Genomic DNA, 23,500 nt, shown 5'->3' with positions numbered 1-23,500 from the left:
TGCTGGGCGTTGGCGATGCAGTCCCGGGTACGATTGCAGAGCCCGTTGCAGGCCCGTCACTGGGCGACGAGTGCCTGACGACGATTGCTGACTTAATCGCAAAAAATTGTGGAGGGTGACACGAGTCTTATTGCAACAGCGCTTGCGTGGTAGGTAGGCACCAGGGGGTCAAGGAACTTTGGTAGCAAACCCGCTTCGAGGATGCCTGGCAATAAATAGTCATGTTTGCAGATTTTTTTTCTCCGTCCCGCAGGAAATGAGTTGAGGAACACAGCGACTCATCGCCGCCCCATGTAAACGAATACCATGGAGTATTCCGGGTGATGCTGCAGGAGGCCCACCGTGACGAGGACGGACGTAGGCGGGTTCGCAACCTCTTGCGCACAGTATCAACGCGGCAAACTGCCGTCTTGGCGTTTGGAAAGAGGTCCTTTGAAGAGGATGCGTAGGCAGTGGGAAGTAAGTGATGAGGGTGCGTAATACGAACTGCTCGCAATCATGTTATGGCGTGCAATGCGTCGTCCACATGTGCCGACCCGGAAAGAATACCGGTAGACCACCACCCCCTCCCCCGCAGCGTGGGAAGTTTGATTTGGAGATGACCGGGAGGCCGTTGCTGACCGGGCAAAAGAAACCACGAATCTGACGGGGCCCACACCAATCATTTTCAACATGGTGCCTAGAACTCGGAAAGTTGCGCTGGCACACGTACTGTAGTATGCATAGTACAGCAAGGTTACTGACGCTACCGATAGTTCCCACAATCACCCGCATCCACCCCGGCCTTGGCTCAGACCTAACCGGGGCCGATGCCGAAGCCGAATGCATCGGCCGTCAGCCTCCGAAACTTGAGAATCAGCTGCCTGGGCCAAGGCTGCCCAAACGATTTGTTTCAACGCAACTAGCTGATTCTCACAAAAAACCTACCAACTTCACTGCCTGTCGGCTCCAAGGCAGCAACGGCGCCGGCTGAAATGCAGTCCAGCGTTCAACACCAGTCCCCGGCCTGCCGCCGCCATTATAGCCACACTCGGCTGGTCTTGTAAGCTTCCCTTTTTCGGCCACCTGGCCACTCAGTTTGTAAGCATAAATATGGCCATTTTGGAGTCGACAGAGTCAAACGTTAGGGCGTCATGTTGCTCCCCCCTTGCCAACTGAAATGAAGTGTGGCGAAGTGCGTCAATAACTGGGTCAATTCGGTCGACTTCCATCATACAGCATGGTAATGCACCATCGCTCGCATGAATTTCCCGTTGTGATGTCGGGCATAGTTGCGGTTTTGGCTTAAACATCTGGTCTCATTCACCCTACATAGATCCGTGCTGGTGGAGGGATTGGGGGGGGTTGCAAGCCGAAACGTTGAAGTTGCTTAGCTGCGCCACCCTCATGTACCGGTAACCTGCTCCAATGAACAAAGTGTCCATAGGGACCTAGCTTAATGACCCCGGTCGCTCCAGATAACAGTAGATTTCCCTGGTAGAGTGTCATCTACCAAATGTCGGGCATTACAAGTACGGGCGACGATCAGTCTGCACATGGAGTCAAACGGGGCCATCATGTGAACAAACAACCTGCGTTGTTGCGGCACAGCTCCAATCGGGGGTTTCAAGTCTCCAAAATCCAATAACGTCTTCCAGAGAGGCGGCCGACAACCGTTCTGCAGCTGGTGCCTGATATGCGGCGCCTCAATTACTATCTATAGTTGGCAATTCCCCCGCTCGGCTCACAATGGGAGCTTCCTATTGTTCACCTCGATTCAAGCCGATGTCGCTAGTATAAGCGAGCACTTTCCCTTTCGGTCCAGACCGTTGCCCTGTAGACCAATAGGGGTTTTGGCTATTTTTGAGCGAGCAACAGCTAAACGTAAGCTTGAGGTGGCCAGGGGGATTCACCAATGCACCCATTTGCATCGCGTCATCATTGCAGGTCATCCATTGATTCTAGAGCTCGGAGTTCCTCTGTGCTCCCCATGTCTCTATGCTGTTCTATGATACAAGGCAAGACCGTTCCAGTCGTTGGAGGGAATTACAAGTTCGTAAGATAGTCCTCGATTTCCTGAGGACTGAGCTTCCTGAAGCGAGGGCCTTTGGCGCCCTCAACACCATCGATTCCGAGCAAGTGGTCCGCCGGGGGTCCAACGATACCTAAGCCTCAAATTAGACAATCGTCTGCCACGTCGCAGGCTTCAAGGACTTACCAATCTCAATAGTCTCGCCGTTCATCTCTCCTTCAATGGTCTCCTTGAGCGTGAGCAGCGCAATATGCACAGCGTCTTCGAGTTCCAGGCCCTCCGTGTATCTCTTCTCCAGGAATGTCTTGGCGGACGTGGCACTCTTGCCAATCGCCGTTGCCTTCCATGGGAAATAACTTCCAGAGGGGTCAACCTGGTAGAGCATGGGGCCGCCCTTCAGAGTGCCGCCGGTCTTGCCGGTGGGCTTCTTCTCCTCGCCTTCCTTGGTCTCGGTCTCGTCCTCGGGCAGGATGCCCTCATCCCAGCCAGCAATGAGCAAGCTGACGCCGTAAGGTCGAACACCGCCGGATTGGGTCGCCTCCTGCATCACACGGGCAACATCTTGCACCAATATCCGCGTGGGCGGGTACTCGTTGTAGATGCGCTTGTAGCCGGTGTGTGACACCTTGCGAGCCTTGTCCACCAATATTCTGTAATCGGGGCCCATGCCTGAGTACACCATTCCGATGTTGGGGGTGACGAGGCTGATCTTGGACAGCGAACTGGGGTCGGCAAGGGGCGATGATGACTTCTTCTCGGTCGCAAGGACGATACCGTTGGTGGCTTGGGAGGGTTAGCATGGGGTCGTGGCGGGAGGGGCAAGGCGAGCTTGCCTTTGATACCAAGGGCGGTGACACCCTGGTTGACGGCATTCAGAGCATACTCTGGAGAAATGTCAGCTTCTGTTTTCGTGGATCGGAGCTCTTATTTGTAGCGAATTGTCGATGGAGGGGTAATGTCAAAGCATACCGATCTGAACCAGCTTGCCGCTGCACCAAGTTAGCATACGAACGTCATACAATCGATGGACCGGCGTACCTGGGCGAGAATGTCGTCAGCGAGAAGGAGTAGCGGTCGGCCATTGCTTGACTGTTGAACTGTGCGGTCGAAATGTGTATCCTAGGATTATGGTGACGGAGAGAAGGGAAGGTGGGTTGGCTGCGGTCAAACGAGGTGAGGCTGTCGGAGCTACGAAGCTCTCCCTCCTAGGCAACTCGCGCCGCGTCAAGCTGCCAGGCCGTCTGGGCTACGCCGCCTGGGGAAGTGAAAGCACGTGACTTTATCGGTCAAGGTATTGATCCGGGGTGTGATTGCTGACATAATTAGACGAGGTAAGAAGCTATGACCACCCCAAGACAGCTCAGAATAAAGCGGTGCTAGAATATTCTTTTCACCTCGCTACTCGTCCTATGACCTCCGTCCAAGATCGATCGCATTTGCTTGGCACCATCTTCGAAAGGACAGATGGCAACGTGCTTACATTGCCTACGCTAATTCCTGTCATGTAGGTGCTGTCACATCGGGTCAAGTTGGGCCAAGAACCAATTCCCGAGTCTACCGTCATTTCAGTCAAGTTCTGCGCTTTTCGTTGCTTTCCCTTTCACAGTCAAGAGCCCCTCCAAACCTTACGGCTCGGATAGCTCAGTACTCGGAGAGCGTCGCAACCCTCCAGATTGTCAATCAATTGCGCTCTGTTTACTTCTCACCATGGATTCAGCGAGGCCCCAGTGGAGTTGGCCGTCTGACCTTCCAAAGGGGCAGGGCCACTCCCAAGCCGACGGATCCGAGACGCCGCAGCCCAGCGAGTCTGCAAACCAGAATGAGGAGCAGCCTCAACCCCCGCCCAAACAAAGATATTATGGTCCGCGGACATGCCGCATATGCTTCGAGGTGGTCCATCCTACCTTTGAGGAACCAACAGTCATGAGTGGGTTCATGAACACCAGGCCACGACCGATCTACAAATCCGAGGACGCCGAGTCTGGACGACTCATCTCACCATGCAAGTGCAAGGGGTCTCAGCGCTACGTCCACGAGGGCTGCTTGCAAGCATGGAGATACGCCGACTCGACAGCCACACGGAACTTCTTCGCATGTCCCACCTGTGGTTACCAGTACAAGCTGGAGCGATTATCTTGGGCGAATCGTCTGCAGAGCACCTTTGCGCAGATCTTGCTGACTATTTCCATCTTCGTCATCTCGGTGTTCGTCCTTGGGTTTGTCGCCGACCCAATTCTGAACGTCTGGTATGATCCCATGGGCGCAATTGCCGACACAGTTGCAAATGTGCTCGACGATATCGAAGCGATTCAGGAACCCGTACCTGAGCCGCCTGGGACATGGCTAGAACACTTCTTCAAGGGGTTCTTTTCCCTCGGCCTGCTCGGGGCCTTGAAGTCTTTCTTCGCTTTGACACCTTGGCAGTGGTGGCAAGTTCGATCCAGCGGTATCCTTGGTACGACTGGCCGTCGCGGAGGGACTGGACGCGCGCGAGTTGAGAACATCAATATGGGTCTTGTCCTCTTTGGTGCTGCGACCTTCATGTGGGGTGTCTGGAAGGGCGTGAGAAAGTTCAGTGCATCTGCGTTGCAACGCGCGAGCGACAGGGTATTCGATGTTGGTGGTGACGATGATGAGGATGAAGATGTCAAGAAGGAAGACTAACGTAGGGCGGACACTTGGACAATGCGAACGGCTGTTATCGTTGAAGAAACAGACACCGCTTGACGCGCCATGTGCCTTGTATACTGATGATGCTCACCCTGCACACTCTTAAGTTGCCTCGAAGATTCTCTTCCATATCGTGTCAACTAGTCTGTGTGCAGAGATCAAGTCACCGTACTGTCCTTGGATCTGACCGTTTTGGTCAGGCCCATTCTGGACAAGCGGAAGACGTCAGATTGCTTTAAATCAGTTGACTTTCTGTCAGTTTGATCAAAGCCGATGACAACTCTCAATCTCTTTTGAGTTGGCAAACGCGCAGGCTGATACACATAACTCTTCTTGAGTGTGGCTGAATGTGGCTGACTTTCTACGAAATGTTGAGCGTGTATGTCGGGATGGAACTGGCATTGAGTGATCTAGAAATACAAACCTTCTTGTTTACGCACCCGTTCCCAATATGGTCTTTTTCCGTTTCTGTACTTGATTAACATCAGTTCAGAAGTTCACTGGGTCTGTTATTTCGGTATCTAAAGAACGGGGCATGGCGCTCAGTCAGCCATTGCGGCGTCATTGACACCCCGCAGCCCATAGGTAGATGACAGCTGCTTGATCGTGGGGCATCACTACAACCCTGGGAAGGAGGGGCCCAGGGCCCAGGGATCGCCCGATCGGACAATAATTCTGCCGCTTGGGCCAATCATTGCGCGACCAAGATGAGGTCAAGAGCTAATGTTCCCAAAGTGGACCTCGAATTAAACGAAGCGATGCCTTCGAGTTCGTGTTCAGCAATCGTACTTCGGCCGGCCGCACTCACCCTTGCACAACCCGTTCGCTCTCAAAATCTGTGCTCTGTAAGTTGTCGCCCAGACTGCTCAAGTACTCGACGTTATGCGCCTCTTTGGATGAAGCTTCACGAATCCCCTTCGGCCTACGAGACTCGCTGTCGCTTTTCCCTCCTTTCTCTGCCAAGCCTCTAGTCGCAACGGCCACAGTCAGCATCTGGTCTCGTGTTCGACAGCCGACGAAACTTGTCCAAAACGATCGTCATTCCGAGATTTTGAGTCAGCGGCTTTCGACGCCGGTCCATCGCGACAACTCGTTCGAGCGCGAACCAACGGGTCCCTCCCTTGGAACTAACCGACCAACTCGACACGATGCATTTCGCATACCCACCACGGAAGAGCTCCAACCCGCCTCCCTTCAAGGCGAGGTCATCGAGGATACCACCGCTCCTTCGACGCAGCAGGCTAAAGACCATCGCGGCGGGCATCCTTGCGTTCCTGGGGCTTCTGTACCTTCTTTCAGGAATCTTCAAGTCGCCTAGTGGTCCTCGAGCGCCATCTGGAGTCCCGCCCGTGGTGATAGTGACGGTATTGGACGAGGAGAACTACAGCAAAAATTACATATCGAGCATTCGTGAAAACAGGAAACAATATGCGCAGCTACATGGTACGAATGAACTGGTCCTTTTGCTACCGACGATGCTAACGGTCTTTGTTCAGGGTACGAGGTCATGTTTGCGAAAACGGGCGATTACGACCTCAGTGGCTCGCCGGCGTCATGGAACAAAGTGGTCTCATTAAGGCACGCCATTACGAAGTTCCCCGAAGCCGGATGGCTCTGGTACCTCGACCAGGACTCTTACATAATGAATCCTGAATTGTCTCTGGAGAGCCTCGTATTGAAGTCGGACAAACTCGACAACTTGATGATCAGGGACCACCCTGTCGTGCCGCCGGATAGTGTTATTAAGACTTTCCCTCATCTGAAGGGCGACGATATTGATTTCGTCCTGACCCAAGACAGAGAAGGCCTGTCTTCTGGCAGCTTCTTCGTGCGGAACGGGGAATGGGCAAAGTTCTTCATTGACACGTGGTTTGATCCTCTGTACCGGAGCTACAACTTCCAGAAGGCTGAAGGGCATGCCTTGGTAGGTTGACCTTCTGCGCCTCACAACGTCCACTGCTAACCGCCTTGGTAGGAGCACGTCGTCCAGTGGCACCCTACCGTTCTTTCAAAGCTAGCCATCGTGCCGCAAAACACGTTCAACTCATACAATAGATACGACAAGGGTGAGATATTCAAGGACGGCGAATTCGTCGTCCGCGCTCCCGGATGCACCAAGACTGGAGAACGGGCTTGCGAGGAAGAGCTGGGCAGTTACAATACGAAGTGGCATACGGCGTTCAAAGCGCAATAAATCAACAAAAAGACGAGCCAGGGTCGGCCCCACGAAAAGACGTAGGCACGATGTGTACTCGAGGCGTTTTAATTCTCCGGGGAACATAAACTCGGCATTTCAAGTGTACAAGAGCTGGACGAGGGCGTTTATTCATTTTTGGTGTATCGGGGCAGATTCTTCACGGGGCATTTTATACGGAGCTAACTGAAAGATGCCTGCGAGCTTTGGAGGCTTTGCCTGGTTGCATGGGCCACTCAGATGGCGCTCATGCAGGATGTATTGTTTTTCTTGGCCCCCTTTCGAGATGACGACGCACTGATGACGGAAGGCTCGAGGCTTCTTGTGTTTTATATATCAGGCTGATAGATGGCGATTATGCCAGGGCGCGGGTGCTAATGGACTGTATTCCCACGTCATACCTGTGGCCATAGACTTGGTCGTCTGCAGCGATGAAGGCACACGTCTCCACCGGCCCACCACGCAACTCATTATGGTATTTTAGTGCACAGCCTTGTTTAATTGCCGACTTGGACAGGGAAGACGCCTTGTTCAACAGCCAATCAGGCAAATGCTACGCAGTAGTTGAAAATCCGTTGGTGCACGACTGAGATGCGGCTGCAAGGTTGTCATCCGCTAATGTCGACGCCCCGAACGGCCGCCTTGGATCCGCTTGGAGCCGGGATGTGGACGCTGAAGATGTGACGCAGCGAAGGCCAAGCGTGACGTTCGAGACAAGCTTTTTTCCTCCTCCACACAAGGATATCTGGTTATTGGGGTCTCCATTTGGTATGATCATCAAGCCAAACTTTCGCCGCATGATCAGATACTATAGGTGTTAAGACGCAGACACAGCACCACTCATTGATAGAGATGTTGGCGGGCGGACTCGGGGAGGTCGAGCCGGTTGACGGGCGCCCGCGGGCCCGACGCCCCGCTATGGTGGGTCTCTGCTCCGGGCAGTCCGCGGACAGACGATCTTTCACAGATAACGCATTGTGTTATCACAGAAGTTGGGAGGGTGGTGCACTGCGACTAATGATGTGGCCTGGGTAGCGGGTGGGCCGCAGCAAATCTGGCGATCCAGACAGAGAGTCATGTGCACATCGGGCATACTGCCCAATCGGCCGGGTTCGAGGTTCGAGGTTAGTATTTATCTTGTGACATATCGGCCGCCGTGATGAGATGGCAGGCAGGCCGAGCGGTGATGCATCCCACTTGGGCCCGAGGTGGTGTTCGTCACTGACACTCCACCTTGGACACTGCACGTCAAAGCCGTGCTCAGTGCGCCCTGTCCTGGCCCGCCCTCAAACACCCCCTGCAAACTGGCTTACCCCGAAGGGTGTGACCGCTGCAGCCAGCGGCCATGAACACCGTGGGGAACAGGGCCATTCTGGCCTGGAGTGGCGCATGTGATTGCCCGGATGGCGGCAAATTCCCCGGGAAGGAAACCCTCCAGAAAGTACCTTGGCCGGAACGACAGGGGTAAACGGCGCTAAGAAATAATCAAGAAGCGGCCATGCCCCACGGTTTTCTGCTGTCTGGGATTCTGCGTTAGCTGTGCTTAGTGCTCTAGGTCGTGTCTAGTTTCTTTGGGTTCCGGGCCGGCGATGCTCTTTTGCTGGTGTTGCTAACGTCGGAACCTCCCAATTCCCCATTCTTGCTAATTGCGTCTCCAATTATTTTCCTTGACCCCCCAGTCGCCTTCTCTTCTTCTCCCCGTTTATATAATACATTCGCATCCACCCCCATTGGCTTCCGTCACTCGCCTCCCCTCTGTTCCTGTTGTCGTGCACCTATACCCCACCGCGCCGAGCTTCAACGACGACAGACAAGATGCCCGGCAGTTCCCGCATTCCCGCCAGCTTGCGCGAGAGCTTGAATCACGTCAAGCGCACCCGGCAAGCCAGTCCGCTGCTGGTCTTGAACGTCGACTTGTAAGTCGCCAATGCCTCCCGTTCCCCTTTCGGCATCCCGCCCGGAGTGCCTCGGCTGCGGCTAACCACCATGTTCCCACTCGCTCTAGGCTGCGCAACATCATATTCTTCCTCTTCGTATGGCGATGGACGCGCAAGACGTTCCTCAAGCTCAAGGGCCGCGGCCTGATCGGCAGCATCGTCGAGCTCTACATTGACATCCGCAGAGTCCTGTACGGCTACTTCCTGCGCGCCCCCGGTGTTCGCGGCCAGGTCCAGAAGCAGGTCAACGAGACCATGGCGAAGCTGCAGGCGAAGATGATCCCCGCGAACCTCACCCGATACCTTACTCTCCCGAAGGAGGGTTTATCCGAAGACGACATTAGGAAGGAGCTCGACACTCTGGCAAACATGGACCACACAAGATGGGAGGACGGTTACGTCTCTGGCGCCGTCTATCACGGTGAGGAGGAGCTTCTTAAGCTCCAGACCGAGGCTTTCGGCAAGTTTACCGTCGCCAACCCCATCCATCCGGATGTTTTCCCCGGCGTGAGGAAGATGGAGGCCGAGGTTGTCTCCATGGTGCTCTCCATGTTCAACGCTCCTCCCGGTGCAGCCGGTGCCACCACCAGCGGTGGTACCGACAGTATTTTGATGGCCTGCTTGGGCGCACGCCAAAGGGGATACTTCGAGAAGGGTATTACTGAGCCTGAAATGTACGTTCCCTCCGATACCCCGTCTCGGGGTTTTCGCACTGACCTGCCTCAGGATCTTGCCCGAAACCGCCCACACGGCGTTCCGCAAGGCCGGCGACTACTTCAAGATCAAGATCCACTACGTTGCATGCCCTGCTCCTGCCTACCAAGTCGATGTCCGCGCCGTCTCCCGCCTGATCAACAGCAACACCGTCCTGCTGGTTGGCTCCGCGCCCAACTTTCCCCACGGTATCATCGATGACATCAGCGCCCTGTCCAAGTTGGCTTTCAAGAAGAAGCTGTGCATGCACGTCGACTGCTGCCTCGGCTCCTTCATGGTCCCCTTCTTGGACAAGGCCGGTTTCGAGACTGAGCTGTTCGACTTCCGTCTCAAGGGCGTCACCAGCATCAGCTGCGATACGCACAAGTACGGATTCGCCCCCAAGGGCAACTCTACCGTCTTGTACAGGTCAGCGGAACTCCGCAAGTACCAGTACTACGTGTCGCCGGATTGGTCTGGCGGTGTCTACGGCTCCCCTGGTATGGCCGGTTCTCGTCCGGGCGCTCTGATTGCCGGATGCTGGGCCAGTTTGATGAAGGTCGGCGAGGCAGGCTACATTGAGGCTTGCGTCAAGATTGTGGGAACTGCCAAGAAGATTGCCGAGAAGATCCGCGAAACACCGGCTCTCGAAAATGAGCTGGAGATTATGGGCAAGCCCCTCGTCTCCGTGGTTGCCTTCACCGCCAAGAACCTCAACATCTACGACATTGCCGACGGCATGTCGGAGAAGGGTTGGCACCTGAACGCCCTGCAAAGCCCTCCCGCCATCCACATCGCTGTCACCCTGCCCATCACCAAGGTCTACGAGAAGCTTTTGGCGGACCTCGAGGCCGTTGTTGAGGCTGAGAAGGAGAAGGAGAGGGTGCGCGTCGTGGAGGGCAAGGGACTCAAGGGTAAGGCTGTCGGTGACTCGGCTGCTTTGTATGGTGTTGCTGGATCTCTGCCGAACAAGAGCGTGGTTGTTGATTTGGCCAATGGTTTCTTGGACCTGTTGTACAAAGCGTGAGTGGAAAATGCGTTGGGGAGTTTTGAAAGTGCATAGGATGGGGAGCATTTGATCTTGATCCGGGGTGGACAAAGCCCCAAAAACATATAACAGTGAAACATATAAATCTCATCTGCGTCTTATAAGCGTCACCCGACGATTTCGCTAGTCTGCACTGCTGATCCGAGGAAGACTGCCACGCTTCACATGGATTGGTCCGTTGCGTTCGCCCACTTGCATTTTGCTCGAGGGCGGGACGGCGCGACGGCACGCCCCCACCAGTTCAAGACATGCTGAGTTCGTAGACCATTTCAACGGGTTCGGGTTGTCTCAACTCACAATCACATTGGAGACGTTTATTTCTGTTTAGACGACGCGTGGTAGGCTTGCCTCAGCACTGCCGCTCCGATCACTATTTGCCGACATACGGAACAACCGCCTGGGCGATGTCGGGGATCGGTATTAAAAAATGCGGCCTGCCGCGCGGACATGCGAACCATTTCCGGTGGGCGCCTTACCGCACTGTCCCGGAAGTTACGGCCCAGTCCCGGGGACCGCCCATGATGATGATTCCACATTTTGTCCCTCTGCGCCTTTCATGCAGGATCCCACCCCTCAAGGCTTCTCCACAACAGCTGAAGGGGGCCCCAAACCGCTCATCTCAGGCTGAAGCCCGCGTCTTATCGGGTACCTTCTCGTGGCACCGCCACACGCTTCGAGGACACCATGATTGCGAGCGCTGCTGACTGCCGGCCAGCAAACAAACACCTGAGTCCCATGACTTGGTTGTCCAACGCAAATTGGTTCGAAAATGCGCCGGAGAGACACAGGACATGACTAGAACTGCAACTCGAAACAACGAGGATGAGAATGGCCAAGGTTTTTCGTCCGAGGGGGAATCAACCTTTCAGCCTCCCGGACGCTTGTGGGCCTCAAAGTCGAAACCACCCGCATGTCATCGCGTTTGTCGGATGAGGGCATACCCCGGGTGGCTTTGGCGGGAGAATCGACAAAATCCGTCTTTCATCTCGCTGGCCGCAGTGGCGCATCGAAGCACCCTGATATGATGATGCGTACGGGCTTTGACATTATAGTTGCGGCCCAATGGGACAGGGATCGACCTCGTTGGAGCAGGTGCACGACAGGAAGAAGGCAACTTTGTGTGGCTCTACACCACCTTTCGCCCGGCTACTTTGTACGAAGCACCGTGCAGCCTGCCTCAACCAGGGCGGGTTTCCCTTTGGAGAAACGTCCATATTTCTTCTCCCTCGCATCCCGAAAATGCAGTTTCCCGCTTCACTAATGCCATTTCTGGTGTCGCCTCCGCTGGTCGCTCTCATATTTATCGTGCACCTTATCAACCCACCTGACGCGAGGGAGATAGTTGCCATCGCCTCATTGGGGAGCTGCCCTCGGTGACCCTTTTCTGAGACCGAGAAGGAAATGGGCCTATAACTGTTCCCGCATGCTCTGCTCCATCTCGCCCTGGGTTTGGTCACCTTCATCTGTTTTTGCTGGATTGATGCTGCCACCACCACTGCACCGGCGATCCAATCGCAGCTTCCTCCCCTTCTGTTTGTCTTGCACGACCGTCTAGTGTGTTTCGGAAGTTGGCATATCGGCAGGCAGCCTACAGCAGTCATGACTACCGCGCCGGCTCACAAGGCTGTTCGGCCGAAGCTGAACACCACCACCAACTGGACTATGCCGGGGGGCTCCACAAACCCGGAGCCGGAGGAGATATCGCCCACTTGGGGGTACGACTGGGAACAAAAGAAAGGCCATGGTCGCGGGGATGATGCGGATGAGCAGCAAGTCCCTCCCGGCGTGGCCATGGAGACCCTCCTCTCTCGGTCCCGCGATAGACTTGGCAGCATGTCGTCCGATATGTTGGAAGAGTTTCGAAAGATTATCAAGGAAGAATGTGGGTTACTTCTTAATCCAGCTGCCAAAGGCGATGTATCGTCCACTGACTGTCGATATAGTCGCCCAAGCCGCCAATGACGCCCACCTGAAGAACAGCGAGACCGACTCTCCCGCCAAATCGCCATGCTTTTCCCCCTTGTCCAGTCAGGACTCTGTCTTCACGGCCGCGTACCCTAGCCCGCCGCCCTCGGTGGTTGAGGTGCTCAGTGCACCCAAGGCCTCTTCGCCTAAGGAGAGAAGCCCAGAGACTTCCTATGCAAAGTTGGCGCCGGAGCCAGTATCGGAGCCTGCGCCTTCAACGCAACGCAGTCCATCGACCAACTCCCAGCCGAGAGCTGTGCACTTCCGGAGCAGCCGTCCGCCGGTTATCCACAACCCACCTCGCGTCGACCCGCAGCCGGAATCGGTCTCTCCCCTTGCCGCCGTGCCACAATTCGAGTTCAGCAGTGTCGACAAGGCGTGGGGGATGCTGTTCGACTCCGAGGGGTTCCCTACCCAGCGGCTCAACACGGTCCTCAGGGGCTTAGCCAACTTCATGGTATGATTACGCTACTTCTTCGTCTCGGGCTTCGTTCCGGATAGCTGACGCTTTTTTCCAGATGGCGGAGTTTGGTCCTTCAGAAACTCTAGTTGTCACCCCTGACAAGATGCTGCTTCTGTACACGAAATACAAGATAGAGCCCGAGAGGTTCCAATACGAAGGTGAGGCGACCCTAGCAAGACAGCACAAGGCATAAGTGGCAGGCGCTAATAAATCGCCCAGATGTATTTGCGTCGCGTTCCAAGGACGCACTGGAGAGAATCGAGTTCCTGTACCAGGACCTGGACTGCCAGTACCACCTCGTCCAGGGCTCGCCCCGGTCTCACCCTAACGTTCCCGGCTTGACCCCTATTGGCTTTGCCAAGTGGATGGTCAGCAATATCCTCGCGTACCCCGACTCGGAGGCTCGCCGCCTGCATGCTGTCGTGTCCGGGCTGCCCATCAACGCCGACGGGCCCCTGTCCGGAGGTAAAGCCGAGAGGCTACCCAGGCAGCTGTCAAGGCACCTCTTCCCCGAGTCCCACGACAATAAAGTCCGCAAGATCCTCGACGAGGCAATCTGGGACTGCCTCGAGGACGCCACGCCGCCTCTCCCTGCCATCCCGCGAGCCAGACACGGTCCCTCCCACGACGTCGTGCGGCTCCCCGAGGCTAACACGAGCTTCCGACGACCGGGCAGTGGCGACCTCGGGCGTCCCGTGTCCGTCCCACGCCGGTCAAACACATACGACCGCGGAAGTCACCGCCCCGAGCCGCACCCCGCGCGGCTTCCGCGCGCCTACTCCGACGGCGGCGCCTCGCTGCCCAGACATCGCGACCTCCCTCCCCCGCCGATGGGACGACACTCGGTGCCGCAGAGGAAGCGGAGCCCGCCCCCCACGAACCGCTACAGCGCCTCGCTCCCCGCCATCTCGCAGCACCACGCCGGCTCGCCATCTTCCCCGTACGACATGCGGGGGGCCGATGCCAACAACTACGGCGTGTACCCGCGGCGGGAGGGCAGAGGGTCGGACTCGAGGGAGGAGTCGCCGAGGTCTCCTGGCTTCGGGCGGCGGGATGCGGGCGTGGACAGGGGCCCTACGTGGGGGGAGCTGTACACCCGGCGAGAGTCTTCGAGCGGGAGGGGCTCGTCCGTCGACGCGGGGTCCCACCGCTCGTTTCGTTGACTGGTGCCCTGGTGTAAGATTTTCTCTTGTGTTTTTTCTTTCTAGATTGTAAGAGAGCGGTTGGGTGTAGGATGTGTGTTTGTGTTTCTGTGAGGGATGATCTTGGATGAAGTGTAACGCTTATGATTAACGAACGTCTCCTTTGTGATCTCGGCGGTATAGGGGCTCAGGGATGAATGAATGGGGTCTTGTCAGCTCGTTTTGAAGTCTGAGCGGGACGATGGATCAGGAGCATGGCGGGCCTGCTCATTTCTGTCAGAGCATGAATAGAATGTGATGATGAGAAAGAAGAAGAGAAAAAGGGGGGTGTGGTGTTTTCTTTTGCCGGGATACATTTACTTGGCGGCTATTCTGCGAACCTTCAACGACGACGACGATGACTAGGAATTCAATTTTGTGCTTGCGAGAGACTCCCAATACTTGGCAGGATGCGAACGTGAACTTTGAACGAGGGAGAGAGCTACGGTACGGAGAATCAAGTCTCGCCTACTTGGCCACCCGGCCACTAACCAAGAAAATGGCGGCGAGAAGGATTTCGAGACCAAGCAGGTCTCTGTGCCGTTTTCTGTTACTGCTGAGTTTCTCGAACTTCCCACATGTGCCAGGAGACTTAATTGGCGTCACAGACTTCAAAACAAGACTACAACTGGTCATTACTAACAACTTTTGTTCATTATATCCAAACATTTCTTGCTAAAACCCAATGACATCGCATTATATATATTTATACAACCCGCGTCCTACACAATTGACATCCTCCAAAATTAACGAGCAGCCCTCGCGGGGCCCGTCATGATCCAGACATCGTCATTATACACGGGCAGTGGGGTTGTGCTCCTTCTCCTGCTTGAACTGGTTGTCGTGATACTGCACCGCATTGTTATGCGGCACGGCCGGTGGCGACACGTTCTGCCGGAACACGAAGCGGCGGCCAAAGTAGACAAACTGCGCTAGTCCGTACCTCGCAAACTTCCTCATGGGCACGCTGAAGACGGCGTCGAGCTCCTCGAGGGTCTTCTCCTTGGTCTCCGGAACGAAGAACAGGACCAGGAAGAAGCCGACGATGTTCCAGGCAGCGTACCAGCTGAATGCTCCCTGGGGTGTGAAGGCTTGTTGCAGCGACGGCCAGGTGACTGCGAGGACAAAGTTGAAGAACCATGTCGTTGCCGTCGCGAGAGACATACCAATGGGGCGGATGTATAAGGGATATGCTTCTGCCGAATAGGTAAAAGGCACAGGCCCCTCGCCGGGTGAATAAACCATGCCAAAGAGGTAGATTCCCGTGGCAATGCAGGCGACCCTGGCAGGGTTGGTTTCGATGAAGAAGGAAAAGCCAGTGAAGAACAGGAAGATGGACATCAACGGGAATGTCGTCAGTAATAGGTTACGTCGTCCAAACGTGTCGATGGTGTAAAAGGCAGGGATCGCAAAAACGAAGTTGATAATGCCGAAGCCGAGGGATGCTGCCAATGCGCTAACTTCAGAGAAATTGGCAGACAAGAAAATCTCGGAGCTGTAATACGCTGTATTATGTCAGTATATCTGTTTGGCTTGTGGTAACAAGTGAAGCCTCGTGTAAGTGCTTTTCAACCCCGATTACAGCACTTCGAAAAGTGCTTATGAGGCTTTAAGCGCTGAAAATATCGTATTAAACATGAAATATGCACTTACCGATTACATTCACCCCGCAAAATTGTTGCATAAACATGCATATTTGTGATGCTAACATTGCATTTCTGTTCCTCCTTACAGTAATAAGTTCTTTGATCTTGTTTTGCTTTCCTACGCCTTGCGTCTCTTTCTCGGCCTCGAGGAGAGCATTGGCGTAGAAGAGATCACGTGCGGCTTGAAGCTTTTCGAAGCGCAACTGGCACATGGCCTTATAGGCATCGACGTGACGGTTTTTGGTCAGGTACCACCGGGGGGACTCCGGGCACAGGTAGCAGCATGCGCAAACGAGAACTGCTGGGACCATGGCGCTTCCCATCATAAGTCTCCAGTTGAGTCCGACTATTCCGCTCGAATCTGGGACGTAGTAGAGGGCCAAGTCCGCAATGTAACCCAAAGCGATACCGAAAGCAGTAAATGCTTGCCATTGCATTACCAGGGCGCCGCGAAGACGAGGCGGCGAGCATTCGGCCGCAAAGATGGGTGTGGTTGCCGACTTGGGGCCAATGCCAAAACCAAGAGCGAAGCGGGCGATGAACATGTGCCACCATGAGTTTGTGAACGCTTGCCAGAAACAGGCCAGGGCGGAGATGAGACATGAGATGAAGACAGTACCACGACGACCAAAGGCCTTGTTCATGGGTTCAGTCAGCCAGCAGCCGATGACAGCGCAGCAGAGGTACGGAGCCGAGTTGGTCAGGCCGAGCAGCCAGGTGTCTCGCTCGGTGTCTCCTCCGATACCGAATTGTTTCTTGTAGAATGATTGTGCGCCGTTGACGACGGTCTCATCCATTCCCTGAACAACGGCACAGAAGGAGCAGACTGCATATATCATCAGACTTGAGCGTTGCACGATGAGGTAAAAGAAACAGCACATTGCAATAACCGAACACTGCCGGTGAGGTGACAATGACAAGAGCGAATAAAAATGATAGGACAGGGTAACTAACTTGCGACAACAGCGTACAGCATCTTTGGGTTCCTCCACTTGTGTGCGGTCTCGCCATCCAGAGATGCGCGTTCTTGGGCAGTCAACTCAGTCAAAGTGTCGTACTTGTTCATGTTTCCAGCAATCATGGCGCCGAGGCGAAAGGCCCGGATGTCTTGCTCGTCGGTGATACCATGTTTCTGGCAATAGTCCTCACCCATCTGGCCGAGTTGTTGAGGAGTGAAGCCGCTCAGAGGGTTGTCCAGCTTGTGAGATGCTTCGATCCGCCTTCTCTCTTCCTCATCAACCGCTGTGGCTTCGGAAGGTCGCCCGGGATGGTCCATGTGTGCAAACTCGGTCTCGGCCCGGTCTGACGATGACCGGTCGCCGATCTTTTCTCGCTTCGGATCCGAAGCCATATTGATGGGGAAAACAGCTGTGCACTTGGCGGCGGGGGATGATGAGCGAGGTAGCTAACACTGCCAAGGCAATTTTAAGGGTTGGCAAGATGATTGAAAGTGAGAAAATGGAGGAGAAGGAGCAGAATAATTGGCATTCCAAGACAGCCAAGTAAGCCTCCCGGCTTGGGAGCATCCTGACTTCTTAAGTATCCAGGAACATGGCCAAGAATCGGCTTTTCGAGGACAACCATACGGCAAGTGGAGACTTCTCCACATGCTTCAAATTCGAACGACATCAGGAAGTTAGAAGCTAAAACGGTGGTCCTTGTGGAGGGTATGGAGACCAGGGATCGAGACTTGATCGCGGGGGAGGAACCGCGGGACTTGTCGATGAAGAGGGGGGAATATTGAATAAACTGGAGCCACAAGCTGGCAGGAAGACCGTTTGCGCCCGTCGCGCTACGTGGGAAGGATCTCAAACGACGTCATGGAGACTGGGAATATGCGCTAGAAATTGATGAAAAAAATTACACGACGGCCGGAGTGTCGCAATAATCTGAGACGTGAGCAAGGTGGCCAAAGTCGGTGTCGTAAAGGGATCTTCTAGACGGCGTAGGGGGGAGGGCTAGAGGGGTGAGAAACAGGGGTTTGAGGTGGCAGGTGAACGTTGTGTCAGCGAGGAGGCAGTTTTGGTGCGAACAAATGGTTGGGATCGACAGTGGATCAGTCGAAGATGAGAGGTTGGATAGGTTGCTTCGAGATGGTTTGTGATGGGAGAAGGATGGGGTTGCTTGATATGACGTTGAAGTTGCATGACAAGGATGACCCTGGTGCAGTGAATGCTTGATGGCGAAGACGATCCCCTGACATGCCTAGGCATGTAGCATGGGAATAACGCCTGGGTGTCGTTGCCCAAGATGAAGCAACATTGGAGTCAACTGAACGCCGCTGCCTTGATTGGGTAATCAGGATTGAATCACGTGGCTGGCGTTGTTCCAATGCCGCCAAGGACATCGCCCAGCAAAGTCAAGATTCAGTGCCGACGACCGCGTGCAGAGCCCAGTAAACGCCAAGCGATCCTGCTACGGGTGAAAGTGTGCCGCGCTTCTTGGCCTTCGTTTGGGGGCCTATTGACATCATCTTCAGCCCACGCCACCTTTGAGCCGCATTCACAAACAAGACAGCAATTCTATCGATTCATTGTAATTCCAAGAATAGAGAACAAGAAGGCCGTCTACTCAATTCCACTTCGTTGGGGTCACGAGTGTGGCCGTCTCATGTCCCACGTGTAAGGAGGCCAGGTAGACAGACACCTGTCGGAGCCCGAACTAGACCGCGGTTGAAAGTGCCCATCAAAAAAGGTTTGGCCGGGACCCGTTCAACGGCGCCGATTTTCAACGCCCCGCCGTCGCGGTCGCCGTCGGGCTGCATTTTGAGACAAACCACATTTACACTATCATTTGTTAGTCGCGAAAAGCAGTGCATAAGTTCCATTACGGTGTACGTAATCCGGCACTTACATGGTACCAACCCGGTGTCGCACATCATTCGCCCGGCCAAAGATATCTCAAGGTTGTGACGTCATCTCACAGCACCCGTCGTACTCTGTATACCATACGTTGCAGTTGTGGTGGATTCCTCGTGCAGCCCATTCTCGGGGGCATCGCCATCACGAGATAAACTCCCCGGGGAAGATATGGGTATTCCTTGTTACCTCTGCCCTCAATGGCTCTGGTAGTCGTCATCGCGATCATCCGGCCACAGCCATCCCGGCTCACAGTTGACCGCTGGCCCATCTAGGGTCAGGGTTTAATACGGTGTGTCGGAACTGCTGTGTAGATTTGCATTCTTACCTGGAATGCCACAATACTGCCTAAAGAGGATAGCAGCTCTTACGTCGAATCGACAGCCATATTTCTGGTATGTGGTGAATTGAACCGCAGCCTCACTTGGACGCAAACACAAAACAAGTATCTTGTTCTGCAGGTCTTGCTAGAAAAGCTAACTTGATCCAAATTTTCCATGTCTTGGTCTTCACAACAAACTTCTTTGTCAATCGTTTGCTGTATAGGCTGGCCAAAGATCAGCAACCTCCCATCCCCAGTTGCTATTCTCGCTATCCTTCCTTGTGCTTTGCCCACCTACAGTAGCAGAATAGGCACTTGCATTTGCATCGTCTTAGTCATGGCTAATCTTTCGTTCGACCATGACAATACAAAGAAACCAGTCGAGCCAAAACATTGATCCTTGGTTCTAGAAGTACATAGCCGTGAGGGCGGATGGCCACCAGGCTTCTAATATGACATCCAAACTACTGGCATAGTACTGCCAGTATCAAGAAAGGCAGGTAGGCACTTAATATTGATGACTTGAAAGTATTGAGAGGACATATATTTCAGTATTACTTCTTGTTCCAAGTTCTTTCAACCGCTTAGCAAACTTTCATGCCAAAACTTTCCAGCTAATAAAGCCTTACTCAAGTACTCACCTCACCACATGCCCGCCCAGACACTATCTTCGTCTAGATCATCCCCATCCAGTATCTCGTCCCCCCAAAACTTGGCGGACCTTTCCAATACCCCTGGGATTGTTCCACACATACATGCCCTTCTCCGCCGTCGACAAAGTTTACCGCCAAGCCCAGGGCTCATCGTCATCCTCACGACAGTACAGAGCGCACAGCAGATGTAAGAGGTTCGTAGAAAAGGGGGGTGTATTCTCTGGAAATGAAATAGGGGCAAAGAGCCTGTACAAGTAGGAATTCTGTGAGTTGGTCACGTGCAGATACACGGGGCAGGCGCAGCGCCAAGAGCTGCACGCCAAAGGACAGCTCGGCTAAATGAAGCTATCGTGGCAATTTTGCTTGTTGGAATGATAGTTTGCGCCCCGTTTCAGCCCCTGTGCGCCATCTTACCATCAAGCTTGAAGACGAATTTCTAGGCGATGGTGCTACATGCAACTGAAGCGTAGACGTAGGCACACTGCTAAGCTCACCGTCCATTATGGACACTTGCTCGATTATGCAGTTACGGCCCACAATCGACATCCATGTCATCTCAAAAGGCAGCCTTACCTGCCAGTCTAACGCGACGCATACTCGGCGTCCCATTGGGCTTAGCCTCTTTACCCCGCCTGACGGAAGAAGGAAGCATTAACCTAAACCTCAATCCCCCAATTCGTGTCTGTCGGTACAATTCCTTTGAGACCCTCTCATCAACGCCGTCGCAGAGCGTGAAGCTGAACGACTGGGTCAGGTCGGTAGCCTTTTCTCTTGATGGCAGCCAATTTGCATCCGCCTCTGATGACATGACTGTTAAGCTCTGGAATTCAGTAACAGGCCAGTGCTGGCAGACTCTAACGGGCCATAACAACTTGGTCATGTCGGTAGTATTTTCTCCTGATGGCTGCTATCTTGCATCAGGCTCTGACGACAACATTTTCAAGCTCTGGAATCTAACAACAGCAACAGGCCATTGTCAGCAGACAACAGAGGGTCATAACGACCGGGTCAGGTCGGTAGCCTTTTCTCCTGATGGTCGCCAGCTTGCATCGGCGTCTATAGACACTACTGTCAAGCTCTGGGATCTAGCAACAGGCCAGTGTCAGAAGACTCTAGAGGACTCTAGCGACTGGGCCAGGTCGGTATCATTTTCTCCTGTTGGCAGCCAACTTGCATCGAGCTCTGACAACGACAACACTATCAAGCTCTGGGATTTCAGACATGCCAATAGCAGCAGACTCTACTGGGTTACAGCAGCTTGCAAAACATATTTAACCGGACGACCCAGAAAGCAAGTCAGGGGCCTGGTGTCCAGGAGAATATACTATTGCGTGATGGCGTCTGGATTAAGAATAACTCTGAAAACATATTATGGTTAACTTCAGAGTATCGTACGGCATGCTATACGGTAGAGAGATCTGTTCAATTACCCAGCCAGAGTACGGGCAGCGAAACTCGGACCTCTGGGCTGCTAACAGCAATACCTTCATCACTGCTGCTGCTGCTGCTGCCAACCTTTCTACTTTCGCTTCTACACAAGCAAGAATACAGAAAAATTTTACCGCATTGATCTACTTTTGATTTACCACCCGTATGGGTATCCTGTGATGCGAACAGTAACGTTGATAGATGTGGCTAGTAGGCTTGACTGATACCATTGTACGTTCGACAGGAGATTAAACAAACGGACTGTCTTGACGCCAAAATAGCGAGGCTCTATACTTCATAAATACCACAAAAAGCTATGGATTAGCCCAGTATTCCTTCAACGGCCACAAGTCGTCTTTTAGCATCGTACCCTAAAGTGCTCTCCGCCGACTGCCTAATACGGCAACTCATGCACAAATATTGGAGGCTCCGATTCGCTGATGCTTCAGGCACTAAGACACGTAATCCTTGAAGAAGGAGCCGATTAACTGACGTCTAGTGGCCTGTGCGGTTCAATATGGGGGCCTTTTACTCTATTTATACATTACACTCTCTCATTCCAACTACGTTTGCTTCCGTTTCCTCGTGCAGAGTATTTGCTAGGCCTTGGCCGCCAAAGATATAGAACTACAGGACCCGAAAAAGCAGCATGATTGGACTTCAAGCTTTAGGTATCAATAAACCGGCGGAAACAGCAAGGGACCGCAGCTCCTGCCCAGCCGGCCCGTTCCATCTCCTGTCACGTCTATCTGTCTCTGAAGTCCCCGGCCGCAGATCCATTTCTCTAGCTGGTTGGCCCAGTTCCTTCAGTGATCTATATTGTTCTGAACTAGTCATCTCCAAGATGTATACACGGGGTTTTCAAGCACAGCCTACTGGTCGAATTTATACAACGAATAAAAAGATTCAGGCGATGGGGAATGAATGAAAATCATCCTACATATTGCCGCCGGTCGGCCGGCTTGGCCAGTTTTACCCGTCTTCAATGACCACCCCCATAAAGATCGCTTATTTACTCCGCTCGCCTATTCATGCACATACTAGTTCGCGGGTGCCTGCTGCACAGGTCAAGGGCCGAACATGATCAAACGGCTTCCACTGGCCTCTATGGCCGGGGTAAAGCCATTGGATCCTTCGAGTGTTGGCTCCAGGATCAAAATGCCCCTTACCATTATAGAACAACGTCGTAACGTAATAAGACTGTTCCTCTCGCCTGGGTCTCTCTCTGCCTTGAGGTCAACTGTTCTATGCAATCATCAACAACACCCTTTCTGTAGATATCTATGTTTCTGTCAGTGGTGTTATAGGCAGATTGGAAGGCACAGTAGCTTCGTTCTCTTAGGTATATTGTAAGATTATCACTGAAATCTGCCTCGTCTACTTGGTGTTGGGGCAGCCCGTCCCTCTCATATCTGTGTTGGTGGCGTCCTCGACCTCTTATTCCCTGTCCACGCTCCTACGTATACGATGCTGTACGGCCGATCATGGTATTTCGGTGTTGATCCCTGACAATCTCTCAACCCTTCTCACTAACCTTAACTGTGAGTAAGATTAAACCCAAACATGAGTCTCCATGTTTCTGTCGAGTTTGATCATTCTAGACTACTGGAACTGCAGTACCGCCTTACCAAGACTAATATATCCCTTACGTAGAAGGGTATTAGACAAGATACCTGACCGTGCCTCACATCTACAACGTATACACCCTGCAAAGCTAGGTCCCTTAAATACGACAAGCGGGATATATCGTTTTACCAGTTCCTATCGTGAGACACGGACGTCGACTCGAACTGCAGCAATCTCTTTGCCCTTGCCGATACGTCAACAACACACCTCCTCTAGGTTTTCTGGACATCCCTCTCCCCTGATGCACACATCGATTCTTGTTTCTATTCAGGTTGCTGCGCTGTATGCCACGTATATCATGCAATTATGGCGTGTATTTAATACCTCGCTGCGGTACTGCAACGAATTAACAACCAAATCCGGGGCAGTTATATATGCTTTTAAGCTGCTGCCGCTGTGCTAAGTTGAGCTAGCCGACCTCTTAAGTAGTTCTTGCAACTCGCCCACCTGATCTTCTTATTTTCCACCACCCTCTATGTGAGCACTGACCGCGTGGCGTGGCAGGTCGATATTTATTGAACAATTTATTCAACTTACTTATAACATCCAGATACCCTAACGACATCGGTGATATTATTAACGGTGCTCAACTTCACGTCGAAGAGCCATAGGCTTAGTGTCCCAAATTAAAGGGATCGGAGTAGAGAAAAGAAAATATCAAGAAGCTGATTCTGACTATTGTTTTTATTGATCTTCCGGTCTTTCAGACTTCGGAGGGCCCGCTCTCAGCGGCGCAGCAAAGGTGGCTAGGATGGCAGTGCTTATCGGCGAGATTGGAAGCACCGCTCTCGAGATCCAGAGCATC

At 53.5% G+C, this 23,500-nt stretch overlaps 6 protein-coding genes across 6 annotated transcripts; 4 read left to right on the top strand and 2 right to left on the bottom strand.

Annotated features, from left to right (window-relative positions):
* Positions 1-2,025: 2,025 nt before the first annotated feature.
* Positions 2,026-3,093, bottom strand: EsH8_II_000822 (proteasome core particle subunit alpha 2; the record flags this gene model as incomplete). Its single annotated transcript, XM_083264120.1, has 5 exons — positions 2,026-2,144; positions 2,198-2,794; positions 2,845-2,895; positions 2,981-3,000; positions 3,050-3,093. 5 exons carry the CDS (start codon positions 3,091-3,093, stop codon positions 2,026-2,028), a joined length of 831 nt encoding a protein of 276 aa, XP_083121442.1.
* A 625-nt stretch (positions 3,094-3,718) lies between these two features.
* Positions 3,719-4,675, top strand: EsH8_II_000821 (E3 ubiquitin-protein ligase MARCH; the record flags this gene model as incomplete). The annotated part of the gene is made up of 1 exon (XM_083264119.1): positions 3,719-4,675. The coding sequence occupies one exon, from the start codon at positions 3,719-3,721 to the stop codon at positions 4,673-4,675; it is 957 nt and encodes a 318-aa protein (XP_083121441.1).
* A 1,154-nt stretch (positions 4,676-5,829) lies between these two features.
* On the top strand, positions 5,830-6,875 carry EsH8_II_000820 (galactosyl transferase GMA12/MNN10 family-domain-containing protein; the record flags this gene model as incomplete). Its single annotated transcript, XM_083264118.1, has 3 exons — positions 5,830-6,124; positions 6,178-6,605; positions 6,657-6,875. 3 exons carry the CDS (start codon positions 5,830-5,832, stop codon positions 6,873-6,875), a joined length of 942 nt encoding a protein of 313 aa, XP_083121440.1.
* Positions 6,876-8,690: 1,815 nt separating this feature from the next.
* Positions 8,691-10,532, top strand: EsH8_II_000819 (sphinganine-1-phosphate aldolase DPL1; the record flags this gene model as incomplete). The annotated part of the gene is made up of 3 exons (XM_083264117.1): positions 8,691-8,791; positions 8,881-9,486; positions 9,539-10,532. 3 exons carry the CDS (start codon positions 8,691-8,693, stop codon positions 10,530-10,532), a joined length of 1,701 nt encoding a protein of 566 aa, XP_083121439.1.
* Positions 10,533-12,152: 1,620 nt separating this feature from the next.
* Positions 12,153-14,144, top strand: EsH8_II_000818 (uncharacterized protein; the record flags this gene model as incomplete). Its single annotated transcript, XM_083264116.1, has 4 exons — positions 12,153-12,435; positions 12,497-12,975; positions 13,037-13,139; positions 13,201-14,144. The coding sequence occupies 4 exons, from the start codon at positions 12,153-12,155 to the stop codon at positions 14,142-14,144; spliced, it is 1,809 nt and encodes a 602-aa protein (XP_083121438.1).
* Positions 14,145-14,954: 810 nt separating this feature from the next.
* EsH8_II_000817 (sugar porter family MFS transporter) lies at positions 14,955-17,159 on the bottom strand (the record flags this gene model as incomplete). The annotated part of the gene is made up of 3 exons (XM_083264115.1): positions 14,955-15,667; positions 15,816-16,634; positions 16,763-17,159. 3 exons carry the CDS (start codon positions 17,157-17,159, stop codon positions 14,955-14,957), a joined length of 1,929 nt encoding a protein of 642 aa, XP_083121437.1.
* Positions 17,160-23,500: the final 6,341 nt, after the last annotated feature.

The sequence above is a fragment of the Colletotrichum jinshuiense genome, chromosome 2, assembly GCF_051148585.1.
Source record: "Colletotrichum jinshuiense chromosome 2, complete sequence".
Lineage (NCBI taxonomy): Eukaryota > Fungi > Ascomycota > Sordariomycetes > Glomerellales > Glomerellaceae > Colletotrichum > Colletotrichum jinshuiense.
This window is presented reverse-complemented; position numbering and strand designations above follow the sequence as displayed.